Source organism: Carcharodon carcharias, chromosome 27, assembly GCF_017639515.1.
Source record: "Carcharodon carcharias isolate sCarCar2 chromosome 27, sCarCar2.pri, whole genome shotgun sequence".
Classification (NCBI taxonomy): Eukaryota; Metazoa; Chordata; class Chondrichthyes; order Lamniformes; family Lamnidae; genus Carcharodon; species Carcharodon carcharias.
Window position 1 is genome coordinate 13,607,390 of NC_054493.1, and position 24,913 is coordinate 13,632,302.

A 24,913-nucleotide genomic window follows, 5' to 3' on the forward strand; every position below is an offset into this window, starting at 1 on the left:
TCACCAGGAAGGGAGGCCCACCTCCCTGATCTGCCCAAACTGCCTATTCCTTAGGCAGTCCCTCGGGTTTGAAGGTGACTTGCTTCCGCTCTGATTTGTTGGGTTCTGAGATGGCTGATAAGTTCAATGCTTGATCTTCCATGCCAGTCATCAAGTCCCTATCTACTCTAATCCCATTTTCCAGCACTTGGCCCATAGCCTTGCATGCTACGGCATTTCAAGTGTTTATCTCAATACTTCTTAAATGTTGTGAGGTTTCTTGCCTCTACCACCCTTTCAGGCAGTGAGTTGCAGATGCCCCCCCCATCCTCTGGGTGAAAATACATTCCTCAAATCCCCTCTAAACCTTCAGCCCATCACCTTAAATCTATGCCCCCTGGTTACTGACCCATCCACCAAGGGGAAAAGTTTCTTCCTATCCATGCCCCTCATAACTTTGTATATCTCAGTCAGATCCCCCTTCAGCCTTCTCTGCTCTAAGGAAAACAATCCCCGCCTATCTAGTCTCTCTTCATAGCTGAAATGCTCCAGCCCAGACAATGTCCCAGTGAATCTCCTCTGCACTCTCTCCAGTGCAATCACATCATTCTGTAAAGCTTTTCCGCTGTCCTCCTGGGAGTCTCCTGCTGTGACTGAGTTCCAAGTAGAACAGTTGCTCTGGGAGTCCGATGTCCAGAATACGAACAAATGTCCCACCCAGCAGAGCTGGTCTTGAGTGATCAGCCCCTCAATGCCGGGCGAAGTGGCTGTTGGACTGCCTCTCTTGCCACTGGATTTGGAGGGTCTTGTGAAGGCATCACTGGTGGTACTTCTCCAGTGCTCTGAGGTACATGATGTAGGTTGTCCAAGTCTCTGAAGCCTGTAGGAGCACAGGGATCACTGTTGCCCAGTAACCCATGACCTGAGTCCCAGGTTTAACATCCTGGTCCTCAGATAATCTATTCTTCATTTTGCCGAAGGCTGAGCTGGAACACTGGAGGCAATGAGGAATGTTGTCGTCTATGTCTGCCTTCATCGACTTGAAGCTCCCAAGATACAGAAAATGGTCCACATTTTCTATGGTTTCATCATTATTCTTAATCAATGGAACAGGGGGCGCTGGGGGTTGGGTGTGGGACTGGGACTGATAGCTGGTAAAAACCCAAAAGACAAATAACAGATGGTGGGTAGAAAGTGCACAGGAGATCCAACAACTCGTGGACAGAAACAACATTTGTGGTTTCCTAGCACTGTCAAGACAATCTATGGCTCAAGCACTTAAAGGCCAACCTCACTGACAGCCAAGCACGGAGGGAGCTCATCAAGGACAGAGGGTCAGCCAGTGCCACTGGAGAGAACATTTTGAAGAACTCCTCAACCAAGACTCTGTCTTTGACTTCGAGGTCCTCAACTCCATTCCTCAATACGCCGTTTGGCTCAGTCTTGGTGCTACCACGGTCCAGCATGAAAATGAAAAAGCCATTTGACAGTTGAAAAACAAGAAGACCTCTCTGGAACAGATGGAATCCCTGCCAGAATTCTGAAACACGGTGGAGTTACAATCCTGGCCCGGCTGCTCAACCTGATATTCCTCATCAGCAAAGAGTCCATGTTGGGGAATCTCTGGGACACTGTGATTGTGACGATTTTCAGGAAGGGAGACAAGTCTGATTGCGGTAATTACAGAGGAGTCTCCCTGCTGCCTGCCACAGGGAAAATCATTACAAGGATTCTCCTCAATCACCTTCTCTTAGTGGCCAAAGAGCTCCTTCCAGATTCACAGTGCGGTTTTCCCCCATCGAAAGGCACCAGAGACGTGATCTTCACTGCACCAGCAAACCCAAGAAAATTGCATGGAACAGCACCAAACACTGTCCTTAGCCTTTTTTGTCCTCACAAAAGCCTTTTACATTGTCAAACAGCACATCTTATCCATATCCTCCTCAAATGTGGCTGTCTTCAGAAATTTGCCACCATCCTCTGCCTACTCCATGATGATATGACAGCCATGATCCTCATCAACAGAACCACCACAGACCCTATCTCAGTGAAGAATGGGATCAGACAAGGCTGCATCATTGCACCAGCCCCATTCTCCGTTTTCCTCTCTGCATCCCAGCTTGAGAAAATTTTCCATAGGCGTGGAGAAAATCAACAGAACAGACGGGAAACCTACACCACCTTCAAAGCAAAACCAGAATCAGTCCAACCTCAGAAATTGAGCTCCAGTGTGTAGGTGCCTGATTTCTATATTAAATCCACCCACGTGCCTTGATTCCGTAACCATTAATACTCTTGCCTCACAAATGTCCAGCAATCTCAGTTTTTAAATTGTTAACTGACGAAATCTCAACAGATTTCCAGATTTCCACTACATTTTCTGTCAAGTGATTTCTGACATTGTTCCTAAACAGCCTAATCTCAGTTACATAAATAAATATCACTGATTTGTACATTTAAATGGTATCAATTATTTTACTCTTAACTAGTCATGCAACAAATTTTTAGAAAAACATAATTTTAGTAAAATACGGTGAATGCTGGAAATCTGAAATAAAAACAGAAAGTTCTGGAAATCCTCAGCAGGTTTGGCAGCTTCTGTGAAGAGAGAGAAACAGATTTAACATTTCCAATCCAATATGATTCTTCTTCAGAACTGAGTATTTCCAGCATTCTGATTTCATTTTAAACACATAATTGATGTAAACTTTATTGTCCTTACAGGAATCTGGATGTAAATCTGATTTCAGACCTTCCTCTGAACAGTTTTCAAACTGACTCCAGCTCATTGTCATTCATTAAAGTCCCGGATGGAAAACCCTCAGCACAAGATGGCGGCGGCCGGTTGCCCGGGTAACCCGGGCCTGTCACCGGGGAGGAAAACAAAAACAGAATTACCTGGAAAAACTCAGCAGGTCTGGCAGCATCGGCGGAGAAGAAAAGAGTTGACGTTTCGAGTCCTCATCTGTTTCTCTTCACAGAAGCTGCCAAACCTGCTGAGGATTTCCAAAACTTTCTGTTTTTATTTCAGATTTCCAGCATTCACCGTATTTGACTAAAATTATAGTTTTTCTGAAAAATTCTGTTTTTGTTTTGGATTTCCAGCATCCGCAGTTTTTTGTTTTTATACAGGAGAGGAAGCCCCGCCCTCACTCCCCTGCCTTCACCAAGATGGCCGTTCATGATCCTGGCTCCCTGAACAAAGACCTGCCATCCTCTCCCAAGATGGCGACCGGTGAGACAGCTCCCAGTGCGCAGGTGCAGTGAGGGTGTGCGCTCTGAGCATGCTCAGTGTCAGTCATGGTGACAGAGTGAGGAGGAGCGGACCGTTTGGGAGGAGACTGTGAGCACAGGGTAGGAATGGAAACCGCGGCTGGAGTAACTTCTGGGGTAGGCCCCAGGCCCCGTGTTTACCCCGCGGTGACAGGCCCGGGCGGAGGGAGCGATGGAGCCGGCGGCTGGATGGGGAGGATTTGGAAACACTTTGTGGATCCGCAAACCCTGAGGAATAATTGTCAGCTCCTGGTTTGCAGCTGCGGGGCTTCTCCCTCCCGGGAACAGGCCCAGGTTAACGGCCGCCATCCTGGGTCAGCTAGTGGAGGATGGTTCACATCAGAGGATGGGGGAGGGGGGACAGTAAATAAGAGGTTACACTTTGGGCTCAAATCAATGAGGAATCTGATCTGTGGGAAGGAAGGAAACACTGGGAGGTGGGCGGGGAGGATTCAGAAACACCCGCTGGAGGCCCCAAACCCCCGGAACCTGCAGGTCTCGCGTTTGCAACTCCGGGACTTTATGTGCAGCCATTTTGGTTATGGAACAGAGAGTGGGTGGGGCTTCAGGGTCCCTGTGACCAGGAGAGAAAATGATTCATTCATTGGTTTTATTCTCACTTTGCACACAAAGGCTTGAGAATTGAATCAGTCAGAGCAAAAGGAGAGGGAGGAAGGTAATGGGAGTGTAGGAAGGGAATGGTGGAGATGGTGCGATGGGTTTGGATTTCAGCGCAGGGAGGAGCGAGAGCTTGTGTGACAGGGATTCACAGCTCTGGAGGAACAAGAGAGGTAAATTATGTTCGAGAAAAACTAGAATTGTCCGTTTTGAATTCCTGTTCTGTACTTACAGGGATGGGGAAGATCTTGTGGCACATTGAGTAGTGTCCCTGCCTCTGAGCTGAAGCTCCAGGTTCTACTTCAGGACTTGATGGCCACGGACGATGTGTTCATACAGTGTATTCAGTTATGAACCTGTAAATCCTTCCAAAATGCCAATGACAGGCAGTAAGAGTGGGAGAGTCCCCTGGTCAGCTGTGCTTGATGTGTGATAGTACCCTCATGCAATTGCCTCTGGTGACAAGTTAGCAAACTGTTCCAGGACAAAGTAGCTATGGAAACAGATGTAAGCACATGATTTGTCGACATCATATGCCACTAGGCATGGGAAGAGAAAAGAAAAAGACCTACGGTGATAATTTTAGTGAACTCCTTTCACAGCCGCTTCGAAGTGAAGAATTGCAGAAGTGAAATTCAGATCAAACCTCATATCAAGTTTTGGGTGAGTCAGTCCATTCATCGGAATCTCAATATCATCTGCCTTTGAATGTGGAAGAAGAAATGTTTGTCTGTTCTGACCGAGGGAAAAGACTTCAAACATCAGTGTGACTGGAACAGCACCAAGACACACACACCTGAGAGAGAGTGTTCCAGTGAACTGACTGTGGGAAGAGCTTTAACCAGATACACAGCCTGAGGAAAACATCACAGTATTCACAGGAGGGAGAAGCTGTGCACATGTTCTTTGTGGATGAGGCTTCAAGCAATTGTCCAAACTATAGGAACACAAACGGACCTACACAATGGAAAAACTGTGGAAATGTGAGGATTGTGGGAAAGGATTCAGTTACCCATCCCTGCTAGAAAACCATCGACGCAGTCACACAGGGGAGAGGCCGTTCACCTGCTCCAAGTGTGGAAAGGGATTCACTCAGTCATCCAACCTATCATTACACCAGCGAGTTCATAGCGGGGAGAGGCCGTTCACCTGCCCTGTGTGTGGGAAGGGATTCACTCAGTCATCTGGCCTTTGGTCACACCAGCGAATTCACTCTGAGGAGAAACCATTCAACTGCACTTCCTGTGGGAAGAAATTCAGGCATTCTCCTGCGCTCACTGCTCACCAACGCACTCACACTGGGGAGAGGCTGTTCACCTGCTCTGAATGTGGGAAGAAATTCACTCAGTCATCCAACCTAGCATTACACCAGCGAGCTCATACCGGGGAGAGGCCATTTACCTGCTCAGTGTGTGGGGAGGGATTTACTGGGACATCCCACTTGCTGTCACACCAGCGAATTCACATTGAAGAGAAGCCATTCAGCTGCACTTCTTGTGGAAAGAGTTTCAGACAGGCATCCTCCCTCATTGCACATGAGCGAGTTCACACTGGGGAGAGACCGTTCACCTGCTCCACGTGTGGGAAGGGATTCACGGTTTTTCCTAACCTGCTGAGACACCTGCGAATTCACACCGAGGAGAAGCCATTCAGCTGCACTTTCTGTGGAAAGAGGTTCAGGCAGTCTTCCAACCTCATTTTGCACCATCGAGTTCACACTGGGGAGAGACCGTTCATCTGCTCCGTGTGTGGGAAAGGTTTCAATCGGTCATCAAATCTCACTGCACACCAGCGAGTTCACACTGGGGAGAGACCATTCACTTGCTCACTGTGTGGGAAGGGATTTGCAAAGTCTTTCAACCTGCTGACCCACCAACGCACTCACACTGAGAAGAGGTTATTCAACACTCTGTGTGTGAGAAGGGATTCACTCCATCACGATGCCTCCTGAGACATCAGCAAGTTCATAATTGACTGCAGGGATAGGATTCTGCTGTTATTCCTGCTGTTAGTCATGTTTAGTATTGATAGTCTGACAATATTTTGTTTCTTTATGCTGATGCTAACAGCTCAATAACTGGGTGGAGTTTAATATTCTGGAGATGTCACTGACTTTTGAGGCTGCAGTGTCCCTTTTTAAAAGCGCCATCTGTGATCTTTCTCCTTAGTTCAAGAACTCTCAAGAGCAACCCACTTACAATAAAATTATGAACTTAATTTTGAATCTTAAATTGATCTTTGGTGCAAAATCTACCATTCAGTATCTCAAAGGTACAGTTGCACGTGTCAAAATATTTTTTTCTTCAAAGGCTCTTGAGATTTTCTTGAGGGCTATTCTTTGATTTTGAAGAACTATGAGTTGGGCTTCAGGTGCTCCTTTTTCATTCTCACTAACTCCTTTATTAGGTGCTACAGTCACACAGTAACATTATCTTGTGTATTTACATTGATTTTTTTTTGGGGGGGGTCCCCTCTTTCAATAGATAACAGCACAAATACCTACACTGTATGTATTAAATCTTTTAACTTGGAATTTATAAATAAGATGTTTTTGTTAATTTATTTTAAATTAATCTCCCATACTCCATTTCCTTCATGAAAATTCCAACCATTTGATACCAGGTAACTTATTGGGAATGAACAGCCCCTGGACAGCGGGAAAGGAGGAGGTGAAAGTGCAGATGTTGACTTTCCTGCACTTACATGGGAAGATGCTTTGGGAAGTTTATAAGTTCTGTATTTCTAAAAACAAACATATTATAGAAAGGATCTGCCTCGTGTGCGTTCTCACTACATGACTGACTGACATTGTTTTCACTGTCTATGGATAAGCTGAAGTTGCTGCCGACTGTCTGCCTGTGTCCCTTTTCTCTTTGGAAAACTGGTTTGGAAAAGTAGCACTTGGCAGGGTTTATATCAAATCCCTTGACAATTATATTCACCTTTCATCAAATAAAGACACTTTCTAATATTCTATGTCAAGTGAACCTCTTTCTGGATAAAAACAGGACTTGCTACATTGATCAAAGTAGATTTAACACATTCCATTTTGTTGAAATTAAGTTAACCAGATACTTTTAATCCTTGGTTTCAGGTTTTACTAATTTTATTGGTTACAGTTCAAATCATAAAGCGCTTATATATTTGGTAAATAAACGCAGAATGTTTTTTGGATCAGATGGTGGAGCAGGAAAAAAAACTCTTGTTTTTCTTCATTGTGTGTGTAATTACATTCAAAATTCATCAGTAACATCACTGTACCAGCTGAGATCAGCTCAGAACGGGGGTTCTGTATGTTGTCTGTGAGCGTTAACCAGCACATAACTGTTTAAGAATATAAACCTTGACAAATGTATCTCAACTTCTAATTTGGCATATGTGATTAGCCAGTGAGTTCACATACCTGGTCACTCAAATACCTGTGCTGTACACTTGTGGGTATTTCAACCCACCTCCTGAGATATATAAAAATAATCAAGGCTCACTTGGCAGAATGGAGAGAGTTCTGTGCTTCTCTACAGGTTGATTCACTCTTTAAGAGCTCACACTGCTCTGAAATCTAGTTCCGTCCCAGGGAGACACAGCTCCTGTACACATCACTGACTTAGGCAGCACGCTCGCAAGCTTCCTTCCTCAAAATGGATGGCAAAGCTGCTCCTCCAATCACAGATTCTGTCTAGAGAAGCAGCAAAATCATGAGAGGCAGAATCAGTGATTGGAGGAGCTGATCTTCACAGGTTCCCTCTCCCACATACGGGGGTAATTTTTCTTTCAGTGGCTGCTCCCATGATAGAATTTTCACAGGCATTTTGGGGGTGAATTTGTCCCCTACCCCTGTGTATTTTGAACCTAGGTTCTGAAATACTGTCACTCTGATTTTAAGGCGTCCTGAGTAATACACAGATCCAGATCTTGCCACCTAACACCAATCCATATCCTCATCTGAATTCACATTTTCATGTGATTGTCCAATACAGACATTTATCATTTAATTCCTTTAAATGTGGTCCAGCATACCCCCATCACACACAAACGACAAGAGATTGTCTTTGAAATCAGTTGTTCCTTTATCATGTGTTTTTCTGAATGATGACAGTATTAACCTTTTCTTGAACCTATCCTAACCCTTCTGCCGATTCATTTATTGAAACCAGGGACTTTCCTTGTTCTGATGGTGACATTCCCTGTCCGCCCAGTTATTCACAGTATCTTTACAATGCAAAAGCAGACCATTCAGCCCATTAAGTCTATACTAGCTCTCTGAAAAGAGCATTCCACCTCGTCCCTGTAACTTATCCCTCTAACTTTGCACATTGTCTCTTTTCAGGTGGCAATCCAATTCCCTTTTAAATACCCCAAGCATCCTGCCTCCACCACCCTTTCAGGAAGTTTGTTCCAGACTCCAACCGCTCTCTGGGTGAAAAAAAAATCCTCACATTACTTTTAATCCTTTTGCCAATTATTTTGAAAGTGTGCCCTCTAGTTCTTGATGTTCTCTTGAGTGGAAACAGTTTCATTAGTTATCCTGTCCATACCCCTCAGGATTTTGACTACATCTATCAAGTCTCCTCTCATCCTTCTTTTTTCCTATGAAAACAGTCCCAAACTCTCCAATCTATCCTCATAGCTACAGTTCTTCATCCTGGCAAGCATTCTTGTGAATCTCCTCTGTACTCTCCCCAATGTCTTCACATCCGCCCTCAAGTATGGTGCCCAGAACTGGACATATACTCCAAATGAGGCCTAAATAGCGTCTCATACAAATTCAACATGATCTGCTTACTATTGTACTCAATGCCCCATTAATAAAGCCTAAGATACTAAATGCTTTATTAACTGCTCTCTCAACATACCCTCTCACCATCAATGACATGTACACGGAGGTCCCTGTGTTTTTTTTTTCAGTCACACAAGTTTAATAGTCAGAAACACAACCAAATAAAAAAAAGGAGCCTTCAGAGCTCCAGAGAATCACCGCGCGATGCCTCCCAAGGTCAAACAGCCGCCAAGTTTCACAAGGCCTGAGATGCGCTTCTCCAAGGAAGCGGCTGAAGAAGTACATGCAGGGCAGTGAGGGGGGGCACATACAGGGCCATTCCAGTAGGCCCCGTCTCCCCTACCCTAAGACACCAGTGCCCCCCGTCCACCTCTGTCAGTGTATCAATCACGAGCCCGTGCTCCGCCACCTCCTGATCCAGCTCGGCTCCTTTCCCCGCCAGCCCGCGCTGCTCCTGCCGCAGTTTGTTGAATCCGGCCAACACTTGCTCGGGAGTCAGGGCCGAGCCCGGGACCTGGTTGACCCGCCCGGCCGGCGCTGCTCCTCCTCCCGCTCCCTCCATCCCACCTCAACCGAGGTCCCTGTGTTTCTGCACCACCATTACAGGCTCTCCCTTTATTTTATTCGGATAAAGTCGGTCAATTGCTTGTGCATTGTTTCATCATGTTCCCACATTTCAGTGACAAATGTTGAAATGTTTGCTCCACACCCACAGGGTTTCATCTGTTTAAAGCCACAAACAGAAAGGTCCAGTTTTCCCTTGGAGTTTGAGACAAATCAGCTTCCAAAATGATGCAGAGTTTCAGCCAATGAGGGAGATCTGGGCTCAGCCCCGCCCCTCATTCACTCCGAATGGTTGGAGGGCCAGCCGCTCCCGCTCGGTCCTCCAGCCCTGTACCCTATTCCTATTGGTCCGAAGCCGCCGTCAATCATTCCCCCACCAAAAAAATTGTGGTCTGGAGCATGCGTAGTGCGGGTAGTGGCGATGGAAAGATGTTTGTTTGTTTCAGCTTCAGGCGGTAAGAGAATTTGCGGAGTAGAGGGAGAAACGGAGCCGGTGGATGGACGGGGCGGGTTCGTAAGTACACGATGTGGCTCTGAACTCAGAATAAGAAGCTACTGGTATCGAGTTAGTATCTGTGGGACGGAGGTTGCGGGATCGCGTCTCTAGCGATAGGCCCGGATTAACGGCCGCCATCTTTACTGGGTCAATGTGAAGAATTGCGCATGCGCGCTCGACATGTCCCCTGTCAGCAGGAGGAGAAAATATTGTGAATTTCTATCCGGGACTGACAGGGATGGATTTTGGAAACTCCTTTTACAGGGGTTAGAAGGGGAGGCTATACACACAGCAAACTAAAACTAAACATCACATTAAGATCTGATTCGAGTCACTCCATTCATCAGCCTTTGAGTTTAAGTATTGAGTTCCAGGTCACTAACACTCACTTTGTGAAATTTCGTCCCCACGGAATCACACAGTGCAGAAGAGGCCCTTTGACCCATGAGTCTGCACTGACACGTGAGAAACACCTGACCTACCTACCTACCTAATCCCATTTTCCAGCACTTGGCCCATAGCCTTGAATGTTATGACGTGCCAGGTGCTCATCCAGGTACTTTTTGAAGGATGTGAGGCAACCCGCCTCATCACCCTCCCAGGCAGTGCATTCCAGACCGTCACCACCCTCTGGGTAAAAACATTTTTCCTCACATCCCCCTAAACCTCCTGCCCCTCTCCTTGAACTTATGTCCCCTTGTGACTGACCCTTCAAATAAGGGTTTTTAAGCTGCTCCCTATCCACCCTGTCCATGCCCCTCATAATCTTGTACACCTCAATCAGGTCGCCCCTCAGTCTTCTCTGCTCCAACAAAAACAACCCAAATCTATCCAACCTCTCTTCATAACTTAAATGTTTCATCCCAGAATTAGGTCCAGCAATGCACCGTCCCTTGTTGACCTAAAAAATTCTCCTATACACATTTCAAGAAATGCACTCCATCCAAGTCCTTAACACTATGTCTATCCCAATTAATGTGGGAAAGTTGAAATCACCTATATGTTTACCCTATTGTTATTGTTTTTACACACCTCCACAAATTGTGCATATTTGCTCCTCAATTTCCCGCTGACTATCTGGGGGTCTATAATAAACACCTAAAAATGTGGCTGCCCCTTTTCTATTCCTAAGCTCTACCCACAAAGCTTCATTCAATGCCCCCTCCAAGATATCGTCTCTCCTTACTGCAGTAACTGACTCCTTAACATATCCCCCCTGTTGATCTTACCGATAATCTTAAATCTGTGTCTGTGATACTTTTACTTCTGCCCTCCCCAATCACCTATCTCTCATTGTTTAACTTCCTTTGTCTCTAATAATGGGTGTATATTAGCTTTGTTTAGTATTGCACTGTTATTTCTGTCGACTGTGTCTAAATGAGGTTTCCACGGCCACCCATTCCCTGACCATGTGCTGCTGACTTACCGGCTTTATCTTCCCACAGTATCTTTCATAATCAGGAATTGTTTTACCTGCGCTATAGTCCATTCCTCTTCCACTTCTGAGCTTATTTCGAACATCAAATTCTGCGCCGTTTTTATTCCCCGTAATTCATTCGGCACACCCTGAAACGTTAACTCTTTTTCTCTCTCTACAGATAGTGCCTGAGCTGCTGAGAATTTCCAGCATTTCCTCTTTATCTTTGAGATTTCCAGCAGCCGCAGTCTGTTGCTATTATTTTATTGCAGGCGTTGATCACAAAACCGAATCTGGGAACACAGTCGGATCAGGTCAGAGACGATTTGTTGCAGGGTGCGTGTTGATGGCTGAATTCCATCCTTGGCCTCCAGTGTAGGTCCTGTTTCATTGATCATAGAATCATGGAATCGTTACAATACAGACGGAAGTTATTTAAGCCTGTCCCGCCAGTGTTGGCTCTTTGCAAGAGCAAATCAGCCAGTCCCACTCGCCTGCCCTTTCACTAACAAGACCAGCAGCAGATATTACCCATCCCCAGTTACCTGTGGAGATGATGATGTTTGACCTTCTTGAACCGCTGCAGTCCGTGTGGTGAAGATGCTCCCACAATGCTGTTAGGTAAGGAGTTACAGGGTCTTCACCCAGTGATGATGAAGGAACAGCTGTTTATGTCCAAATCAACAACTATATGTATATATATAGCACCTTTCATGTAATAGAACATTCCAATGTGTGTTCACAGGAGTGTTATACAGCAACATTTCACACTAAACCGACATAATGAGGTGTTAGGGCAGGTGACCAATAGTTTGGTCAAACATAGTTTTTAAGGAGTATCTTAAAAGAGGAAAGTGTGGTAGGGAGACAGAGAGGTTCATGGAAGAAATTCCACAGCTGAAGACTTTGGCAGCTGAAGGCTTGACCACCAAAAGTGGAACAATTCACAGAATCACACGGCCCATCGAGTCTGCACGGACACATGAGAAACACATGACCTACCTACCTAATCCCATTTACCAGCACTTGGCCCATAGCCTTGAATGTTATGACTTGCCAAGTGCTCATCAAGGTACTTTTTAAAGGATGTGAGGCAACCCGCCTCCACCACCCTCCCAGGCAGCGCATTCCAGACCGTCTGGATAAACAAGTTTTTCCTCACATCCTCCGCTAAACCTCCTGCCCCTCACCTTGAACTTATGTCCCCTCATGACTGACCCTTCAACTAAGCGGAACAGCTGGTCCCTATCCACCCTGTCCATGCCCCTCATAATCCTGTACACCTTGATCAGGTCGCCCTTCAGTCTTCTCTGCTGCAACAAAAACAACCCAAGTCTATCCAACCTCTCTTCATAACTTAAATGTTTCATCCCAGGCAACATCCTGGTGAATCTCCTCTGCACCCCCTCCAGTGCAATCACATCCTTCCTATGATGTGGCGACCAGAACTGCACACAGTACTCCAGCTGTGGCCTCACCAAGTTGATCTCCCTACTTTTGTAATCTATGCCTCGATTGATGAAGGCAAGTGTCCCATATGCCTTTTTCACCACCCCACTAACATGCCTCTCCGCCTTCAGAGATCTATGGACACACACACCAAGGTCCCTTTGTTCCTCACAACTTCCTAGTGTCATGCCATTCACTGAAAACTTCCTTGTCAAATTCCTCCTTCCAAAGTGTATCACCTCACACTTTTCAGGGTTAAATTAAAATCGGGAATGTTCAGGATGTCAGAATTAGTGGAGTTCAGATATCTCAGAGGGTTGTGAAGCTGGAGATTACAGAGATAGGGAGGGGCCATGGAGAAATAAGGATATAAGGATAAGAAATAAGAAAATAAGGATGAGAATTTTAAAACTTGGGTTCTTCTTAATCAGGAGCCTTTGTAGGTCAGCGATTTCTGGGGTGATGGGGGTAAAAGACTTGATGTCATGATTACAGGGAGGCTGAATGTGGGAGGACGGCTGGGAGTGTTAAGTCAAGAGGTGACAAAAGAATGGATGAGAGTTTCAGCAAAAGATGAGCAGGGACTTGGGCAGAGTCGGGCGATGTTACTGAGGTGGGAATGGGCGGCCTTGGCGATGATGCATATATGTGGTTTGAAGCTAATTTTTGGGTGAAATATGACCCAGTGGTTGTGAACAGACTGGTTTGGCCTCAGACAGTTACCAGGGAGAGGGATGGAGTCAGTGGCCAGGGTGTGGAATTTCTAGCGGGGACTGAAGACAATGGTTTTGGTCTTCCCAATACTTAAATGAAGAAAATTTCTGTTCATCCAGTGCTGGATGTCAGACAAGTCAGGACGGTGTGTGACTTGGAGGAGAACATGGAGGTGATGGTGTTCACATACACCTGCTATCCTGGCCCTTCTAGGTGGTGGAGCTTCAGGGTTTTGGAGCTTCCGTCAAAATTCTGGTTGAGTTGGAATCCCTCATTTTCAGCCCTTGTCTCTCCCACCCAACCCTTCTCTCTCTTGTTATGTTCTCCAATCTAGGCCAGTGTCTTGTGTAGGCCCAGACTGGGTGGCAGATTCCCTTCCCTGAAGGACATTAGTGAACCAGTTGGGTTTTTATGACAATCCAGCAGTTTTCATGGTCACTTTTTCCTCGTGCTGGCCCCACAAATTCCCACATTCATTCAGCTCAATTTCACAACCTGCCCTTGTGTTTGTGTGGGTTCTCTCTCACTCCCTTTTCTCTGTTTTCAGTCAATTTCACAGGGTATTAGGAGGGGAGGATTTGCATTCGGGAAACTGAAACCAAACATCAGAATCTGACAGAGTTGCCCAGCTTATTGTAACCTGAATATCATTGGAATTTGAACATGGTCGGAGAAAGCACCGTTCACAGTGGCGAGAAACCGTACACGTGTTCTGTGTGTGATTGAGGTTTCAGTTAGTCTGGCCTGGTGAATCGTAAATGCAGTCAGAATGGGGAGGAACCATGGAAATGTGGGGACTGTGGGAAAGGATTTAGTTACCCATCAGAGCTGGAAAAACATCAGCGAGTTCACACTGGGGAGAGGCCGTTCACCTACTCTGAGTGTGGGAAGGGATTCACGTGTTCATCCACGCTGCTGAAACACCGACGAGTTCACACTGACGAGAGGCCTTTCAAATGTCCAGACTGTGGGAAGTGCGTTTAAAGTTCCCAGGAACTGACGGCTCATCAACGTGTCCACACTGATGAGAGACCGTTCAGGTGCTCTCGCTGTGGGTCTGGGTTCAAGACACTGTACACCACTGTACACCAGCGAATTCACACAGGAGAGTGGCCGTTCAGCTGCTCTGAGTGTGGGAAGAGTTCACTCATGCCATCTGCTGACACACCAGTTCACACTGGGGAGAGACCTTTTAAATGTCCAGACTGTGGGAAATGCTTTAAAAGATCCGTGGACCTGATGCTCCATCAACGTGTTCACACTGATGAGAAACCGTTCAGGTGCTCTCACTGTGGAACTGGGTTCAGGCACTCATCTCAATTAACTGTACACCAGCGCATTCACACTGGGGAGAGACCATTTATCTGCTCCAACTGTGGGAAGGGATTCACTCAGTTGTCTGACCTGTTGACACAACAGCAAGTTCACACTGGGGGGAGGCTATTTACCTGCTCCGACTGTGGGAAGGGATTCACTCAGTCATCCAACCTGCTGACACACCAGCGAGTTCACACTGGGGAGAGACCGTTCACCTGGTCCAAGTGTGGGAAGGGATTCACTACCTCATCCAACCTGCTGACACATCAGCGAGTTCACAAGTAACTACAGTGATTGGATTTTTCTGTTATTCACATCCAGGACTGAACTATGTCATTTGGTCTGTTTCTGCTGATGTTAAACTCCATGCCAATTATAGGGGTTAGTATTCTGGATAAAGTCAAATAACTCAGCCTTATGTTAAACATACAGTGTGTCGAGATTTTGTAACATCTCTAACACAAGTTAGATCTTTTTGAAGTGCTCTCTTTCTCTCCTATCTCCCCTCTTGCCCTCTCAGAACTCATCCTATCAATGAGACCTGCCTTCTACTGCCTTGACCCTATTCTCACTAAACTGCTGACCATCTATTTTCTCCATGTTAGCTGATATTGTTAATGGTTCTCTTTCTCTTCTCTGTCCCACTCACCTTAAAATCCACCACCATCACCCTCCTGAGAAGAAACAAACCTTACCCCACCATCTTTGCAAACTACCGTCCCATCTCCCAAGGGGAGAGCCCACCATCTGTGGTCAACCAAAAAAGTTAAATACAGTATCAAACTTAAAAAAAATATGTAATCACACAAAGATGGGTGGCAGGTCAGAAGATTGTAAAGAATATAAGAACAGCAAAGGACGATAAATAGATTAATAAGGAGGGAAAAATTAGAGTATGAGAAAGCTAGCTAGTAATATAAAGACGGATAGTAAGAGTTTCTGTAGATATTTAAAAAGGAAAAGAGTGACTGTTAGTCCTATAGAAAGTGCATCTGGGGAATTGATAATGGAAAGTAGGGAGATGACGGATGAATTAAACAGGAATTTTGTTTCAATCTTCAGTATAGAGGGCACAAGTAACATCCCGGAAATAATTGTAAATCAGGGAATGGAAGGGAGGGAGGAACAGGAAAATTACAATCACCAGGGAAATGGTATTAAGCAAATTGTTGGGGGCTGCGGGCTGAGAAATACCCAGGTCTGGATGGACTTCACCCTTGAAAGAAATGGCTAGTGAGATAGTTGGTTTTAATTTTCCAAAATTCCCTAGATTCAGGGAGGTTCCATTGGATTGGAAAATAGCAAATGGTATTCAAAAAGGGAGGGATACAGAAAGCAGGAAACTACAGGCCAGTTGGTGTAATATCTGTCATAGGGAAAACATAAAAAGCTATTATTAAAGATATTATAGCAGGGCACTTGGAAAAATTCAAGGCAATCAGGCGGAGTCAGCATGATTTTGTAAAAGGGAGATCATGTTTAACCAATTAATTGGAGTTCGTTGAATGAGCCACATCTGCTGTCGATAAAGGGGAACTTCTGGATGTACTGTATTTAGATTTCCAGAAGGCATTTGATAAAGTGCCACATCAAAGGTTATTGCAGAAAATAAAAGCTGATGGTGTAGGGGGTAACATATTGGTAAGGATAGAAGATTGGCTAGCCAACAGGAAGCAGAGAGTTGGCATAAATAGGTCGTCTTCTGTTTGGCAGGATATGATGAGTGGTGTGCCACAGGGATCAGTGCTGGGGCCTCAACTTTTTACAATTTATGTAAATGACTTGGATGAAGGAATGGTGGCTAAATTTGCTGATGACAAATATAGGTAGGAAAGTAAATTGTGAAGAAGTTGCAAGGAGACTACATGACAGAGATAGGTTAGGTGAGTGGGCAAAGATCTGGCAAATGGAATATAATGTCAGCAAATGTGAAATTGTTCATTTTGGCAGGAAGAATAAAACAAGCTTAGCTAAATGGTGAGAGATTTCAGAGCTCTGAGATTCAGTGGGAACTGGGTGTCTTAGTGCATGAACCACAAAAGGCTAATATGCAGATACAGCAGGTAATTAGGAAAGCTAATAGGATGTTATTATTTATTGTGAGGGGAATTAAGTACAAAAATAGGGAGGTTATTCTTCAGTTGTACACAGCATTAGTAAGACCACATCTGGAATATTATGTACAGTTCTGGTCTCCTTATTTAAAGAGTGATGTAAATGCATTAGAAGCAGTTCAAAGAAGTTTTACTGGACAAATACCCGGAATGGGTGGGTTGTCTAATGAGGAAAGGTTGAACAGGTTAGACTTGTATCCACTGGAATTTAGAAGAGTAAGAGGTGACTTAATTGAAATCTTTAAGATCCTGAGGGATCTTGACAGGCTGGACGTGGGGAGGATATTTCCTCTTGTGGGAGAATCTAGAACAATGGGTCACTGTTTAAAAATAAGGGGTCACTCATTTAAGACAGAGATGGGGAGAATTTTTTTCTCAGAGGGTGGTGAGTCTTTGGAACACTTCCTCAAAAGGTGGTGGAAGCAGAGTCTTTGAATATTTTTAAGGCAGGGCTAGATAGATTCTTGATAAACAAGGGGGTGAAAGGTTACTGGAATGTGGGGTTGAGGTTACATTCAGATCAGCCATGATCGTATTGAGTGGCAGAGCAGGCTTGAGGGGCTGAGTGGCCTACTCCTGCTCCTAATTCGTATGTTCATATGTAGGACCTGGATTTGATCAGCATTTAAGTGTAAGCATTAAGTTCCAGGTTATTACCTCGCGTTGCAAAAATTTCTTCCTCACATCCTCCCTGTAGGTCTTGTGGAAAATTTGAAATGTGTCCCACAATCCTTTTACAGTCAAATAATGGGAACAGCTTTACTTACCTAAATCTATTATAAACTTGTACACCTCTATCAAATCTCCCTTTCACAGAACCACAGTGCAGAAGATGCCCTTCGGCCCATCGATTCTGCACCGACATGTGAGAAACACCTGACCTATCTACCTAATCCCATTTACCAGCACTTGGCCCATAGCCTTGAAGTTTATGACCTGCTAAGTGCTCATCCCGGTGCTTTTTCAAGGATGTCAGGCAACCCGCCTCCACCACCCTCCCAGGCAGCGCATTCCAGACCCTCACCACCCTTTAGATAAATAAGTTTTTCCTCACATCCCCCCAAACTTCCTACCTCTCACCTTGAACTTATGACCCCTCGTGACTGACCCTTCAACTAAGGGGAACAGCTGCTCCCTATCCACCCTGTCCATGCCCCTCATAATCTTGTACACCTTGATCAAATCGCCCCTTAGTCTTCTCTGCTCCAACAAAAACGACCCAAGTCTATCCAACCTCTCTTCATAACTTAAATGTTTCATCCCAGGCAACATCCTGGTGAATCTCCTCTGCACCCCCTCCTGTGCTTTGCTTCAAGGAGAGCAACCTCAGTTTTACCAGCCTAACAATGTGACTATAAACCATCATCCTGGAACCATTCTGGTAAATCTCCTCTGCACCCTCTCAAGAACCCTTACATCCTTCATAATATGAGGTGATCACTGGTTTGCACAGACCCAGATATTCTGTGTTCGTGTCTGTGATGTCATCACACATCGACAATTGCTCAGTGACATCACCCCGCTCCCCTGGTATTTCCTCAACTGGGAGATTTTTCTCTGACTCCAGTACTTTCGATATCTTTTCAGCTGCAGGCTCCAGCAGGAGATTTTAATATTGAAAGGAGTAAAATTGTTTCAGAGGTGAGTATTTTGACTGTTTATCTGCAATTTAGATCTTTTAGTGTTCTGCTCTGTTGTCTGTGTGAGGTTCCATGGCTCTGGGGCTGGCATGGCTCCTTTGCTGTGGATCTGAATCCATGTCCATCCATTGTTCCATTTCAGCTCTGCCTAATCTCCCTGATCACCTCTCTGCCATGGTCTAACTTCCTCTGTCTTGAATAATGGATGTGTTTTAGACATGTTTAGCATTTTACTGTTACTTCTGCCAACCATGTCGAAATGAGGTTCCCACCGCCGTCCATCTCCTGACCATCAGCTGTTAGTTTACCAGCTTTATCTTCTCAGAGTATCTTTCAGAGTCAGGAATTGTTTTACCTGCATTATAGTTCATTTCTCTTCTGCTTCTGAGCTTATATTTTCCATCTAGCTCTGCACCATTTTTATTCCCTGTAATTCATTCTCTACACTCGGAACTGTTAACTCTGTTTGTTTCTCCACAGTTATTGCCTGATCTGCTGAGTATTTCTAGTATTTACTCTTTTTGTTTCAGATTTCCAGCAGCTGCAGTATTTTGCTATTATTTTGTTGCACTCGTCGCTCACAGAACTGAGTCTAGAATCACCAACAGACCAATTTAAAGCTGGTTTGTTGCGGGGGAGGCATTAGTTGTATAAGTTAGTTCCCTGGCCTCCAGTGTAGCTCCTTTTTCATCGAGTCATTGAATCACTGATTAGTTATACTACAGACAGAGGTCATTCAGCCCATCCTGCCTGTGCTGGATCTCTGCAAGAGCCAATCAGATAATCCCATCTCCTGTCCTTTCACTAACAAGACTAGCAGCAGATATTACCAATCCCCAGTTACCTGTGGAGAAGATGATGTTTGATCTTTTTGAACTGCTGCAGTCCATCTGGTGTAGATGCTCCCACAATGATATTAAGTAAGGAGGTACAGGATTTTCACCAAGTAATGATGAAATGTTCAAAATCAACAACAGCAATTTGTAATTGTAAAACACCTTTCATGTATTCGACCTTTCCAAGGTGTTGCAGAGGAGTTTTATGAATCAGGAGCCTTGTAGGTCAGTGAGCACAGGGGTGAAAGGTAAACAAGACTTGGTCTGAGTGGGTACATGAGCAGCAGAGCTTTGGATGACCTCACGATCACAAGGAGGTTGAATGTGGGAGGCAGCAGATGAGCTGAGACTGGGGTGGAGTTAGGCAATGTTACTGAGGTGGAAGCATACTGTAATAGTGATGATGCAGATATAGAACCATAGAAAAGTTACAGCACAGAAGGAGGCCATTCGGCCCATCTTGTCTATGCCAGCCCGAGGACATCCAGGTGCCCTTTCTAATCCCACCTTCCTGCACCCGGCCCATAGCCCTGCAGCTTACAGCAATTTAGGTGCAGATCCAGGTACTTTTTAAAAGCGTTTAAAGTTTCTGCCTCTACCACCAACTTGGGCAGCGAATTCCAGACACCCACTACCCCCTGCGTAAAAAAGTTCTTCCTCATGTCCCCCCTACACCTTCTGCCACTTATCTTGAATCCATGTCCCCTGGTTCTAGAATTCTCCACCAAGGGAAACAATTTTATCCTGTCCACTCTATCTATTCCCCTCATAATTTTGTACACCTCCATCAAGTCACCTCTCAGCCTTCTTTGTTCTAAGGAAAATAACCCCAACCTATCCAATCTCTCCTCGTAGCTACACTTTTCTAACCCTGGCAACATTCTTGTAAACCTCCTCTACACTCTCTCCAGAGCTATAACGTCCTTCCTGTAATGTGGTGACCAGAACTGCACAAAATACTCCAGTTGTGGCCTCACCAGTGTTTTAAACAATTCCATACATGGTTGGAAGCTCAATTTGGAGTGAAATATTTCTCCATTGTTGTGAATAGTCTGGTTCATCCTCAGTTTTTGGCGAGAGGGATGGAGTTGATGGTTAGGAAGTGGAATTTGTAGTGGGGACTGAGGACAATGGATTTGGTCTTCCCAATATTTAAATGGAGGAAATTTCTGTTTATCCAGTCTTGGATGTCAGAGAAGTCAGGATGTTGTGTGACTTGGAGGGGAAACTTGGAGATGGTGGTGTTCACATACACCTGCTATCATTGTCCCTCTAGGTGATGAAGGTTGAGGGTTTGGGAGGTTCTGTGAAAGTTTTGGTTGATTTGTAGATATGTAAAATCCCTCTTCTTCACCCCTTGCCTCTCCCACCCCACAGCTTCTCTCTCTTGCTCTCTTCTCCCATCGAGGCTGGAGTCTTGTGTTGACCAGTTTGGGTGGCAGGTTCCCTTCTCTGAAGGACATTAATGAACCAGTTGGGTTTTTATGACAATCCAGCAGTTTTCATGGTCACTTTTTCCTAGTGCCATCCCCACAAGTTACCAGATTCACAATCTGCCTTTATGTTTTTGTGGGTTCTGTCTCTTATTCTGTGTTAAATCAATTTCACAGGGCATTAAAGGGGAGGATTTGCAGTTGGGAAGCTGAGGCCAAACAGCACATCAAAATCTGACAGAGTCGCCTAATTTATCATAACCTGAATACCATCGGATTTTGAACATAAAAGGAGAAAGCATGATTCACAGTGGGGAGAAACCGTACATGTGTTCTGAGTGTGGACGAGGCTTCAGCCAATCATCTAGCCTGTCAGAACATAAATGCAGTCACAACAGGGAGAAACTGTGGAAATGCAGAGACTGTGGGAAGGGATTTAATTACCCATCAGAGCTGGAAAGTCATCAGCGAGTTCACACTGGGGAGAGGCCCTTCACCTGCTCTGAGTGTGGGAAGGGATTCACTTGTTCATCCCACCTGCTGCAACATGGACAAGTTCACACTGACGAGAGACCTTTCAAATGTCCAGATTGCAGGAAGTGCTTTAAAAGTTCCTGGAAACTGACTGGCCATCAACGTGTTCATACTGACGAGAGACCGTTCAGGTGCTCTCACTGTGGGACTGGGTTCAAGACATTATCTGACCTCACTGTACATCAGCGAATTCACACTGGGGAGAGACCATTCACCTGCTCTGAGTGTGGGAAGAGATTCACTCAGTCATCCCATCTGCTGGCACACCAGCGAGTTCACACTAACGAGAGACCTTTTAAATGCCCAGACTGTGGGAAGTGCTATAAAAGTTCCTGGGATCTGATGTTTCATCAACGTGTTCACACTGACGAGAGACCGTTCAGGTGCTCTCACTGTGGGACTGGGTTCAGGCGATCAACTGATCTGATTGTCCACCAGCGAATTCACACTGGTGAGAGACCATTCATATGCTCTGAATGCGGGAAGAGATTCACTCGGTCATCCACTCTGCTGGAACACCTGCGAGTTCACACTGGGGAGAGGCTGTTTCCCTGCTCCGACTGCGGGAAGGAATTCACTTGTTCATCCAACCTGCTGACACACAAGCGCACTCACACTGGGGAGAGGCCATTCACCTGCTCCGACTGTGGGAAGGGGTTCATTCAGTCATCCCACCTCCTGACACACCAGCAAATTCACACAGGGGAGAGGCCGTTCACCTGTTCTGAGTGTGGAAAGGGATTCACTCGGTCATCCACCCTGCAGGAACACCAGCGAGTTCACACTGGGGAGAAGCCACTCACCCGCTCTGACTGTGAGAAGGGATTCACTTGTTCATCCAACCTGCTGACACACAAGCGCACTCACACTGGAGAGAGGCCATTCACCTGCGCTGAGTGTGGGAAGGGGTTCACTCGGTCATCCAACCTGCTGACACACCAGCGAGTTCACACTGGTGAAAGGCCATTCACATGCTCCGAGTGTGGGAAGGGATTCACTCGGTCATCCACCCTTCTGGAACACCAGCGAGTTCACACTGGGGAGAGGCCATTCACCTGCTCCAACTGTGGGAAGGGATTCAGTCGGTCATCCCACCTACTGACACACAAGCGCACTCACACTGGGGAGAGGCCATTCACCTGTGCTGAATGTGGGAAGGGGTTCAGTCAGACATCCACCCTGCTGACACACCAGCGAATTCATACTGGGGAGAGGCCGTTCACCTGTTCCGAGTGTGGAAAGGGATTCAGTCAGTCATCCACCCTGCTGATACACCAGCGAACTCACACTGGGGAGAGGCCGTTCACCTGTTCTGAGTGTGGGAAAGGATTCACGCAGTCATCCAACCTGCTGGTACACCAGCGAATTCACAAGTAACTATAGTGATTGGATTTTTCTGTTAATCATATTTGGGATGAACCATTGTTCATTGGGGTCTGTATCTGCTGATGTTAATAAACTCTAGGCCAGTTATTGTAGTTAATACTATGGATAAAAGCAAAATAAAAGAGCTTTGTGTTCAACACACAGTCTGTTGAATCTTTTTCATAAACTAACATGAGTTTGTTCCTTTTGAAGTGCTCTCCCTTTCCCTAGTATCATCCACACTCACCTCCAACAACAAGTGTGAGGAACTTGTGGAGCTTCTTCATCACTAAGATTGAGACAAGCTGATCAGCTGCCTCTGCTGTTTCCCTCCCACTAGCTCAATGGGACAAACTGTCCGTAAAGTTCCCCCTTGTCTAAGCCCTGAATTTGCTTCTTTCTCCAGCCTCTCTCCTATCTTCTATCTCCTTCAGTGCTAATTTTGTCCATGAGACCTGCCTTCTGCTCCCTTGATCCTATTCTCGCTAAACTGTTAGCCATTTAGCCATCCACCCTCCCCATGTTAGTTGGTATTGTTAACAGTTCTCTCTTTTTTGATACTGTCCGTCTCACCTTTAAATTCATTGTCATCATCCATCCTAAAAAAAACCTCTTTAACCCACCGTTTTTGCAAATTACCGCCCCATCTCCAACCTCCCTTTCCTCTCCAAAGTCCTTGTACGTGGTGTCCTCCAAGGATCTATCCTTGGTCCCTCCTATTCCTCATCTACAGGCTGCCACTAGGTGACATCATCCAAAAGCACAGTATTAGTTTTCATATGTACACTGACAATGCCCAGCTCTACCTCACCACCATCCCACCATTCCTCCATTGTTACTAAATTATCAAACTGCTTATCCAACATCCAGTACTGGATGAGCAGAAATTTCCTCCAATTAATAATTGGGAAGACCAAAGCCCAATTTGAACCCAAGATGACATTCTGACCACATAGCTAACCATCACGAATACCAGCTATTTCAATCTCCATAACGTTGCCTGTCTCCAGCCCACCCCAGCTCATCTGCTGCTGAAACCTTCATCCATGCCCATGTTACCTTTAGACTTGACGATTCCAATGCATTTCTGACCAGCCTCTCATGTTCACCCCACCCCTACATGGAAACGTGAGATCATTCCAAAACTCTGCTACCCATGTGCTTTCTCACACCAAGTCTTGTTCACCCATCACTCACTGACCTACATTGGCTCCTGGTCAAGCAATGCTTCAATTTTAAAATTTACATTCTTGTTTTCAAATCCTCCCATGACCTCAACCCTCCCTATCTCCATAATCTTCAGTTTCACACTCTGATATATCTGCCCTCCCCTCATTCTAACCTCTTAGAGCATCCCTGATTTTAATTACCCCACCATTTGTAGCAGGGCCTAGGCATGAAGCTCTGAAATTTATTTACTATTTTTGAAAAATATACTTTATTCATAAAACACCTGAAAGAACATGACGAAACATTTCTAGTTGGCCATCACAAAAAGTGCAATCAGATTCAACTTTTACACATAGATCACGAGGTACTTCAATACAATCAATGAATATTAGTCATTTCATTATGGTCATTACAGACAGACAAGTGCAATGGTATTGGAGTTATCGACATACATCATATTGCACTCTGAGGTACAATTATAATACATTTAGTATTTACTACATATATTCATTATGAGCCGTACAGCCCAAGGGGTCCATACAATTCCCAGCATCTCGGTGCACTATGCCAGAAGGGTCTAAGACAGTGACCTTTCCACATTGAGCCTTTGCAGTGGCTGCCCCAAGCTTTAGTGCGTCCCTCAGCATGTGGTCCTAGACCTTGGAATGTGCCAGTCTGCAACACTCGGCTGGGGACAACTCTTTGCACTGGAAGACCAACATGTTTCAGGCAGACCAAAGAGCATCTTTCACCAAGTTGATGATCCTCCAGCTGCAGTTGATGTTTGTCTCGCTGTGTGTCCCTGGGAATAGCCTGTAGAGCACAGAGTCCTGTATCACAGCATTGCTCAGGATGAATTTGGACAAAAGCCACTGTATCTCTCTCCAGACCTTCTTTCCAAAGGCACATTCCAGAAGGAGGTGAATAACAGTCTCTTCCCCACCACAGCCACTCGAGGGTAAGGTGATGAAGATCTGAATTTTTTTTTCGAAAAATATACTTTATTCATAAAATATCTGAAAGAACATTACAAAATATTTCTAAATCGCCATCACAAAAAGTGCAATCAGATTCAACTTTTACACATGGATCACGAGGTGGAAGAAGCTCTGAAATTCCCTCCCTAAACCTCTCGGCCAGTCTCCTGATTAAAGATGCTTGTTGCAATGTGCCTCTTGAATCCAGCTTTTGGCCATCGACCTTAATATCATCCTTAG

At 45.3% G+C, this 24,913-nt stretch overlaps 2 protein-coding genes across 11 annotated transcripts in view; both read left to right on the plus strand.

Annotated features, from left to right (window-relative positions):
- Window positions 1–3,143: 3,143 nt before the first annotated feature.
- Window positions 3,144–6,846, plus strand: LOC121270413 (gastrula zinc finger protein XlCGF8.2DB-like). Of its 2 annotated transcripts, none has more exons than XM_041175725.1 (2): window positions 3,144–3,237; window positions 4,105–6,846. In XM_041175725.1, exon 2 carries the CDS (start codon window positions 4,835–4,837, stop codon window positions 5,819–5,821), a length of 987 nt encoding a protein of 328 aa, XP_041031659.1. In that variant the 5' UTR covers window positions 3,144–3,237; window positions 4,105–4,834; the 3' UTR covers window positions 5,822–6,846. The 2 variants fall into 2 exon arrangements, with proteins under 2 accessions (XP_041031659.1, XP_041031658.1); XM_041175724.1 differs by lacking the exon at window positions 3,144–3,237 and adding an exon at window positions 3,255–3,333.
- Window positions 6,847–9,518: 2,672 nt separating this feature from the next.
- Window positions 9,519–24,913, plus strand: part of LOC121270397 (zinc finger protein 420-like) — a 38,081-nt gene continuing 22,686 nt past the window's right edge. Inside the window, exons 1-5 of one of the 9 annotated variants that reach the window (XM_041175705.1) lie at window positions 9,527–9,725; window positions 11,306–11,745; window positions 18,306–18,359; window positions 20,805–22,498; window positions 22,961–22,970. In XM_041175705.1, the coding sequence (XP_041031639.1) occupies window positions 20,928–22,498; window positions 22,961–22,970 (1,581 nt within the window). In that variant the 5' untranslated portion in view covers window positions 9,527–9,725; window positions 11,306–11,745; window positions 18,306–18,359; window positions 20,805–20,927. Of the gene's footprint in view, window positions 9,777–11,305; window positions 11,746–18,305; window positions 18,360–20,804; window positions 22,665–22,960; window positions 22,971–24,913 lie in introns of those variants that run through there. The other 8 variants (XM_041175696.1, XM_041175697.1, XM_041175701.1 and 5 more) reach the window with 8 other exon arrangements.